The sequence below is a fragment of the Egretta garzetta genome, unplaced genomic scaffold (assembly GCF_000687185.1).
Source record: "Egretta garzetta isolate BGI_Z169 unplaced genomic scaffold, ASM68718v1 scaffold69, whole genome shotgun sequence".
Classification (NCBI taxonomy): domain Eukaryota; kingdom Metazoa; phylum Chordata; class Aves; order Pelecaniformes; family Ardeidae; genus Egretta; species Egretta garzetta.
In genome coordinates this window covers 3,758,246-3,767,420 of record NW_009260790.1, presented here as the reverse complement: position 1 = coordinate 3,767,420, position 9,175 = coordinate 3,758,246, and the positions used below count along the sequence as shown (strand labels likewise).

Below are 9,175 nucleotides of genomic sequence, written 5' to 3'. Positions count from 1 at the left end.
TATATACTATATATATAAAATATATATGTTTGTTTCATGAGTTAATGAGCCCTAAACAGCAATGAAGAGAATCCGGAGTTGGTGCTACCTGCTGGCTGCCGTCCTTATCCTGATTTTCGACGTGATGCTGATGGAGGAGGGAGACCTTTAAAAGTCTTTCAGCTCGACACAAGCATGAAAAGCAGAGACTGTAGTTCCTCTTTACTAACCTGGCAATTGCAGATGTGATTTAAGGGGTTCTCCTTGCTCCTGCTCTTCTGCTTCGTTGCCTGCGTTGTCTTTTCTCCCTGCAGTAATGGAAGGATCTCAGAAAACGATGTGAGGTTTGGGTTTAGCATTGCTTTTCCACCCACCCATCCTCCTGGATCATTTCAGAGCATGGCTGCACAAATAGTTAAATCAGTGCAGCTGAAGAGGGTGATGTGGGTGGCAAGGATATAGGGGGAGGAAGAGGAGGAGGAGGGAGGGCACAGGACCCTCCTGAATTGGATCTAAGCATGCCAGAATAGTAACATGAAAGAGCTGCCTGAATTATTCAGCATATCCCTGTTTTCTTTGCGCTGTGGTTAATTAAGCTCTGCAATAGAGCCAGGCTGGGTTATGCTTTAATGCTTAAACTTTACTGCACGTGATGGGGGCAGCGGGAGGGCAGCGTTCATGCACTTTGCACTGCATCTTGGGTTGTGCAGCTCTTGATGGTACCAAAATCGCCGTGCAGTGAAAGAAGATGAGTGCCCCGGAGGATGGTTTGCTGTGGACGTGGATGAGACAATGCTGCTGGATGAGGTTTCTCTTCCCACCTGCCTGCCATGACCCATTCATGTCCCATGGTGAACCATCCCGTGCTGTCGCTCTTAACCCGCTTCTGGGAAAAAGAGCCTCGTTAGCAAGAGTCTGCTGATGAACTTCTGCAGTCACCCTGGCTCACTTCTCCTGAAATAACAGCAACTGTTATGCCTGGATGGAACCTTTTGGCAGCTGGAAGGGGAATGAGGGTAGTTGCTTCTACCAGGGGGGCAGAAAGAAGCTCCAGGAGGCTTGCAGGGAAGCCCAGCTCTTTGCAGTCTACAGATGCCAGAAGTTAATGTTGGAAAGAATCGCTTTCTCCAACCATTATACCTCATTAAGACTTACTGGAATTTAAGGCATTTTTGTTCCTGTCAGTCTCGCATCCAGGTTAAGCCCTTTGGCAAAAAGGACTTTAAAAGTTTCTTTTTAATCTGATGGGAATCATTGCTTTCCAGAAGTGATCTTAAACAGCAACCCCAAACTCTGAAAATTGATCTAAACTGCTCATTCCTTTAGGCAGCTCTTCCTGGGTGCAAAAAGAGAGGTTACTCTGCTCAAAGAAGATTATTTTCTCCTGGCTTATATAAGTTCTAAAATAAGAAAATAAATCCCAACCTTCTCAAGGATGAAACAGTTTTTCCAAACTCACGAACGAATCCTTTTGAAGCAGCGATTTGTTTCAATTGATTGTCAAAACTGCCTTGAGATTGGAAATCTCAGTTGTGACAAAAGGATGGCAGCTTAAAACTGTACCTCCGCCCCATGCTTCTGTATCGGAAGATGGTTATGGGTGCAAGGGTAGGGTGCTATGGCGGTGGCCTGTGGAAAATTTCTGAGTCTTTCTTCTCCCTTGCAGTGGTTTTTCTAATCCTCCTCTCCCAAATTTTGGTTTTCTGTCAGTGTTTTCTGAAACTGGGGAATGAATGTAAGATCCTTGGGATGAAGGTTAGGAGCGGTACCTTGGCTCCATTGAAGTCTGTGGCAAATCTTCCTGTTGCTTTGCTGAAGTCAGGATCTGACACCTAATTTTGTTGTTAAAAACCTCTTTATTTTATCAAATGATACCACTTCTGCGTGAGCTGGCAAGCTGGCAAATTGAAGATGAGCCTTAGACCCTGAGAATAAATTCTTGCACTTGTTTGAAAAAAAAAAAAAAAAAAGAGAGAGAGAGAGAGAGAGAGAGATATCTAGGCTGAGTGAGCACCATCTTGGGAACCAGCGGTGCCAGATCCTCATCTCGGTTCTCTCAATCCGGAGCTGGTTGTAGGCATCCAGTTTTATACCTGCCAGGCTTTAACGGGGACGTTACTTACGTGTGAAGGTCACGGGCGGTATTTTCTGTACGTAATCCTATAATGCAGGGTTTTTATTGTGTCTGGTGTTCAAACAGAAAATATATAACAAAATTGGAAGTTTTTAGAACAATTTCTCAGCCTGCTTGGTGAGGGCGGACATTTTTAGTGATGTGTTCGGTATCAAAATAGTGCGATATTGTGAAATTGTTTCTGCTTTGCCTTAGCACTGGGCTCGGAGGAGATCGGCTGGGGAGCTCTACAGACCGTCAACAGATGCAGAGCAGGTTGCATCTGAGCAGTCCTTACTTCAACCTTAACAGCTTGTGTGTTTTAAGGAAGGGGAACGGGTGGGATTGTGGAGCTTGGATCGCTGTAGAGTTTTCTCAGCGGTGGCAGGGTCTCTCCTGCCACTGCGACGTTGGTCCCTGCAAAGCTGTGGGCAGCAACATTTTTTCGGAGCTCAAAGTTGTCATGCAAAGGGAGGAAGCTTGAAGATTTAACTTACAAGTGGTTTTTTTCTCATTTGAACAAAACCCAAGAGGTGTTTTCATTAATTTGTGCGTTTTTTGGTTTTTTTTTTATTTAAGCATCCACTGTCATGTTAACGCATGGGGTCTGTGGTGCTGGCTTGTGTGCGAGAAACTTAATCAGTCAGGTTCTCATTTTCCAAGAGGGTTCGATGTATAAAGTGTAAACAGCAAAAAGGTGAAATCTGAACATGGCATTTAGTGGAAGGTTTTTCAGCAAGTTAAGTGTGGCTTTTTTATGACAGTGGGTGTTGGGTGTTGAGCAGACGTATGCTGGACCTAAGGCCACATGGCGTTAGCTAAGTCAGGAAGCTTTTTTTCTTTTAAATACCTGCATCCCCTTGTTTTATTTCACAAGTTAAATGGGTTCTGGCTTATTTGTTTGTTGCATAAAGTCTTTTTCCCTTTTCCCCCCTGCCCTGATTCCCACAATACCTTTCCAATTTAAGAAGACTACTGCAATTTGCCTTTAAATAACCCTGAGCAGATCATCAAAACTTAAAATCTGTCTGACAGCCCCTTTTAGAAGCAATTTTGGTGGCTGGATGAGGAAAGGAGTTACTGGTTAAAGAGAGGCAAACAAGGAAACAATTATAACACGATTCCTGCGTGGTTAGCAAAACGGGCGCTGCCTTTGTCTGAAAATGCCCTGCTGATCAGCAGGGTTTGTCTCGCTGAATGCGATGGGCTTGTGGGGTTTTGGGATTTTTCCCTTACTCTTTAAAAAAAAAAAAAAAAAAAAAAAAAAGGTGGGGGATTCTCTTGACAGGATGAAGGTTTTGTAGATTGTTCAGCGATTTGTTTGCTTTTGGTTTCTCTTGCTGTATTTGTCAGTGACATCTGCCTTTTGAAGCCACACTTTGCTCCTCTTTTGGAAAACCTTGAAGGATTTGTAGCTTCCTGGTTGCATGTGAGTCCCTCAGAGATGTTTGTGTGTCTGCCTGAGTGTGGAAGGAGTCTGCCTGCGTTGATGGACAATGCGTTGGCTGTGTGTATCACCCAAAACATGACCCTCCCTTCTACGTTGCTTTCCTTAACTTGCTGTGTTGCAGAATTCCCCGAGGTCCTGTTCAGCAGCCCCTCGAGGATCGGATCTTCACTCCAACCGTCTCCGCTGTGTACAGCACTGTGAGTATCTGGCTGGTGCTACTGTGGTCATGTTGCTTTTGAAAGGAGGGTGCTTTCCAAGCAGAAGGAAATTGGGTCATTTTTTAAAAAGCATACAATTTAAAAAGCATGCAAGTAAAAAAAATGCAACTTATTTTTGCCTCCTAAAATGAACAATGCTGGATGAAGACCCTTTTTGTTGCATGTGAGTAGGAAAAGAAGAAATCTTAGGGACCTTTGGGTCCATTACTTCTTTGTTAAGTGTCTATAGTTTTATTTAGCAGATATGGGAGTGGGTTTTCCTAACAGTTTCACCTGAGTGAAAATGTCACTGCCCATATCTTCAGTCTGGCTCCGACTCTTTCCTGCCTCCTACATCTTGAAGACTGGCTTGTTGGAGTGTATTAGTGGCTGCGCATTTCTAATAGTTTCTCATCAGAAAAACAATCAAGGAAGGTTTGTTTCTTACCTGAAACATTGCATTACAGAGGAAGAAATGTTTTAATGGTAGATGGAATATTTGGGAAAGGTACATTTGGCTCCCTGTCCTATGGGTTTGTTTATAAAGCTTGATTATCAAGGAAATTTAGCTTAGATAATAAATGTAGTGACATTTATTTGTGAAGATATGATAGCGTTTTCCTTTTATTAATTTCTTTTTTTTTTTTCAAATGGTAATAGCTGGAAGCCCAGCGTTATTTGTAAGCTTTGCTAAATCAGCACAGCCCTGGGAAAGGAATATTTTGCTTTTCTGGTGGAATAGTGCAAATATTTTTTAATGCCAAAAAAAAAACGCTTTTAAGCTGCTCTTTTAATTATTTGGAAAACAGGAAGAAAAGCTGTAGATAGGAGAAATTAACTGTATTTTATGCAGTAACATAAGCTGCTTATAGAAAAACATAAGCTGCTGTGCAAGGTTTTCTCCTTCCCCCTGTTTGCATGAATAACTGGCGAAGGGGTTACTAGCTCCACCTCCTCCATGCCCGGAGCCCAGGTCTGGAGCATCTCTGGCCCCTTCCTTTTTTGGGCTGTAGAGAAGAGTTTTGTGATGGTCTCTTCTACCAGGGAGACTGCTTTCGAAGAGATGCAAAGCTGAGCTTTGCACAGGATTAAGCGCAAAAGTGCTGTCTGGTGCCTGTTGGTCCAAGAAAGGCAGAGACTTGGGTGGTAATTGTGGTGGCAGGAAGACTCGGGCTTGGCCATGGTGGCCAGATTTCAGTCCGAGTGAGTCAGAAAGGTTGGGTACAACTCTGACAAGAGTTTAAGATTTCAAAGTTTGTGGCTTTCGCAACAGCAGATCGACAAACTTGAGCCACAGACTGGTTTTTGATTAATTTTTTTTTTTTCTCAATACCATGTGCATATCTATGTGTGTATGCAAAAAAGCAAACCCGAAGGAACATAAATGTACAAACAGCTGTAATAAACAATTCAGTTTATATTATCCTTTATATACCCCATACAACACTTAAAAACCACTTTAAAAATATCTGAATTCCTTTTGGGGGAAAAGAAGGTTATTTTTTTCAATTCTTTCCTCCAAAGACATAATCCAGATGCCTGTGGGAAAATATGACTGTAAAAATGTAAATTAATGTAAAATATAAAAGTAACTGTGAAGAATGACCTAAAATAGCTTTTTAGTGTGGAAAAATATCACTTCTTGATATGTTACAGGAATAGAAGCCAGTGCTGGGAGTATCTCTGTTCTAGGCTTTAAGAAAACACAAGTTTGAAAGAAAATTTCATGTTTTAGGGAAAGGAGAGAAATTTCTCAGCTAGGTTCTTTTTGAGCTTTTACTTGAAGCCCTTGGCAGATTACAAATTTAGAGTAAGTCCTAGAAAAAATGAATTGGGATGGAAGAGGCATGTGATCGAAGGTCCTTGACAAATTCATTCATTATAGGCCTCTGCGGTTTATTACAGGAGCAGCAGAGTCGTGTATTTAAGATCTGGGTTTGCAACAAATAGGTCATTTTGTAATATATGATTTTGATATATACTTTGTCTGGATTTTACAAAAGTCATGCAGGATGGAGGTACAGAAGAGAGCACAATCTTCAAACACCCAGGGGCTGCTTTTTTCCTTGCACATTTTATTTGCTCGGTCATTGTGGTTTTCTGTGTGGATTGCGCACCACAGTTTTCAAATATGTGTGTTTTGGCAGAGAACAGCTGGTTTAGGAAGAGGGCTGTGGTCTGATACCACCACGCAGTGACTCGGAGCTGCCTTGGTGTTTTCCCTGTAGGTTAGAGTATGTCAAGCACGGGATGGGAGGACAAATCATTTGACATATGGGCAACCCACAGATGAAACCATTATTTTTAGTTTGATAGAGATGAAAAATAATTCAGTTATCCTTTCCGTGCCTTTTCACGTGTATTATCAGGACCTCAGTTGCACATTCCTGAGCTCTTTTTTTTTCCAGAACTACATGTTGCTTGCCAAAAATGGGAATGGAAAAATCATGTGGCTTTCCCTCTGAGCCCCAATAATCTCCCCTGAAATAAAATTGGAGGAACGCATTTTCCTGTAGGGCAGAGATAGGAGGTGAGGAAGAAGCAAAGTGTGATTTGTCAGATTAAATGAAGTTTGTCCGAGAACTTGGATCTCCTTAAAATTCCCAACAAACCTTTGGTAGAACCTCTTTCTCAATGAAATCATACTGGTATTAGGAACAAAAAACCCCCTAACCATCTGTCATCTTTATTTATTTTATCCAGAATCCTGTAGAAAATACTGATATTTGGTAGGGGGTTTTTTGGTTTGGTTTTTTTGTTTGTTTTTAATAAATTCAGTGGTAGAATTATTTTAAAGCAAATGATATTTCTTTCAATGAAATAATTTTGTAGTAATTTTTTGAAGTAATTTTGTAATAATTCCCCCTAATGGAGAATGCCATATCATAAGAGCTGCTTTTGGACATCAAGATCTGGGGTTTGTCCTCTAAGCAGCTTCTTGCATGGTGTTTCCTAATTCTTTATAACGCAAGAAATTAATGCAATTACTTTTACATCTGCTGTAAGGTTCCCAAACCTGTGGAATCTGGAAAGGGGAATGGATGAAGAATGAAATTTTGTTTCTGTTGTAAAATATTTCAAAGAAATGTATTCAAAGAAGCTCTTTGGCTTGGAGTTTGGGGGAAGGCTGTTGACTTCTAACAGAAAGGGACCTTGCCAAAGGTGACCTTGTATATCACAGGCCACCATGTGTGCCTGCACCCAGAGTCACGGGGGCTGATTTCTATTGAAAATGAAATGAATGTGGAGTGATGATCAGAAGCAGATGTGCTCTTCAAATTCATCACGAGACATGAGTTGGGAATCAGATAAGAAGAATAACTGTGTTAATGTATGTCCTGTTCTCACATAAATAACCTTTTTTGGCAGATTACGGTGGAGGTTCGTAACTGCCTCAGTAACATGTTGTGATATCAAGGGCTGAAGCTTGGACTTGAAAATACTTTGGGATAATTTTTTATAAGCTAAGGAACAACAGTGACTCCTGGATGTGAACTGATTAGAAGCGAGTGTTGATTTGATGTAGCTGTTTGGAGAGAAGCGCATGTAAGTTGGTTGGGTGTAGCCTTGAGCAGAGTTTCTGTAGCATGGCTAGATCCAATGCCGATGTAAATTTTCTGTGTTAATTGCAATCTCACCATGGCTCGGAGTCGATACCACCTCATGTCAGGTTGCCCAGCTCAGTGCCAGCTGATGGTAAAGACGGTAACGTGGAAGCAAGGTGCTGAAGAACCTACTTGCCCCAAATTTTCAGTGACTCAGGCTTGACTCCCATCGTTTGCTGCTTTGGGTGTTCATTTGGTGTCTTTTCTGCAACGAGGCACCTGTACTCTGGGCTGCATCAGGAGAAGCGTGGCCAGCAGGTCAAGGGAGGTGATTCTGCCCCTCTACTCTGCTCTGGTGAGACCTCACCTGGAGTACTGCATCCAGCTCTGGAGCTGTCAGCACAAGAAGGACATGGAACTGTTGGAGCGGGTCCAGAGGAGGGACACAAAAATGATCTGAGGGCTGGAGCACCTCTCTTATGAGGACAGGCTGAGAGAGTTGGGGTTGTTCAGCCTGGAGAAAGGAAGGCTGTGGGGAGACCTAATTATGGCCTTTCAGTACCTAAAGGGAGCCTATAGGAAAGATGGGGAAAATCTTCTTAGTAGGGACAGCTGTGTCAGGACAAGGGGTGATGGTTTTAAACTAAAACAGGGTGGGCTTAGACTGGATATAAGGAAGAAATTCTTTACAATGAGGGTGGTAAAACACTAGAACAGGTTGCCCAGAGAGGTGATGGAGGCCCCATCCCTGGAAACATTCAAGGCCAGGTTGGATGGGGCTCTGAGCAACCTGATCTAGTTAGCGGTGTCCCTGCTCACTGCAGGGGGGTTGGACTAGATGACCTCTAGGGGTCCCTTCCAACCCAAAACATTCTATGATGGCCCCCCAATAATTTCACACCCAGCAGAGAGGTACTGTGATTCGCCTTTGTGTCCTTTAAAGGGATCTTCCTGCGATGAAGAGAATCCTGTAGAAAAGAGATTAGGGAGGATTAGCTGCTCCAGCCACCCTGTGCTTAAAGGAAGGATCTGGGTCAGGAGGCCGACTCGTCCCCTGCCCAGCTGTGGTGGAGGCTGCAAAGTGTGCAAGAGGGATGCTCATTCCTTGGGTGCTGGCAGCCCTGCTTTGAGGCTGTTTGCATCAGCCTGAGTGAATAAATTGAATGCTGGAAGGAAAGAGGCATGCCCCATCCATTCTGCTCTAACCTGGATGCTTCATGGACACAACTATGTATCTGAAATTGGGTACTTGGAGGGGGAAAAATAACCCAAAACTTGTGAAAGAACCCAAACCCAAAAGCTATAAGCTCAAAAGGAAAAGGGGGAATTCCTGCCTGAGTTTTATTCCATGTTTCATTCATTATTTCCTTTTAAAACACAGGCTTAAGGATTCTGGAAAACTAAAGTTAGCCTCTTGCTACTCAGTTAAGGAAAAAAGAAAGTGATGCCCAAGCAAATTAATACATAATTTTGTGTATCCATTTTTAGGTGAATAAATTTATCTATAGATTTAAGAAGGATATCTGTTTCTATAGTAATCACAGACCAAGTTTATATTCTGCAGAATCCCATTTAATCAACCGAAAACCAAACCTCAGGCACTGTGAGGGCAAACAGCCCATACATAACACAAGTGATGAGCTAGTGGGTTCTCTCCCTGGCTGATTTTTTTTTTTTTTTTTTTTTTTTTTTTTTTTTTAAAATGAGTGATTAAACACAGAAATTCAGCAAGTTGGTGTTCCTTTATCACCTGTTAGCATTCAAGGGGTCTGGAGCCCAAGGCCATCAGGGTAGTGGCTGGGGGAGCTGGGGGTTTCAGCCTGGAGAAGAGGAGGCTGAGGGGAGCCCTTACGACTCTCTACAACTGCCTGACAGGAGGGGGGGGCCGGGG

At 42.7% G+C, this 9,175-nt stretch overlaps 1 protein-coding gene across 12 annotated transcripts in view; it reads left to right on the top strand.

The window, feature by feature from the left end:
* EIF4G3 (eukaryotic translation initiation factor 4 gamma 3) overlaps nucleotides 1-9,175 on the top strand; it is a 149,531-nt gene that overhangs the window by 40,382 nt on the left and 99,974 nt on the right. For all 12 annotated transcript variants that reach the window (XR_004842978.1, XR_004842979.1, XM_035901935.1 and 9 more), the window contains one exon: nucleotides 3,664-3,739. Coding sequence is in view for 9 of the 12 variants with exons in the window: in XM_035901929.1 (XP_035757822.1) it covers nucleotides 3,664-3,739 (76 nt within the window). In the remaining 3 variants the exon portion in view is untranslated. The remainder of the gene's footprint in view (nucleotides 1-3,663; nucleotides 3,740-9,175) is intronic.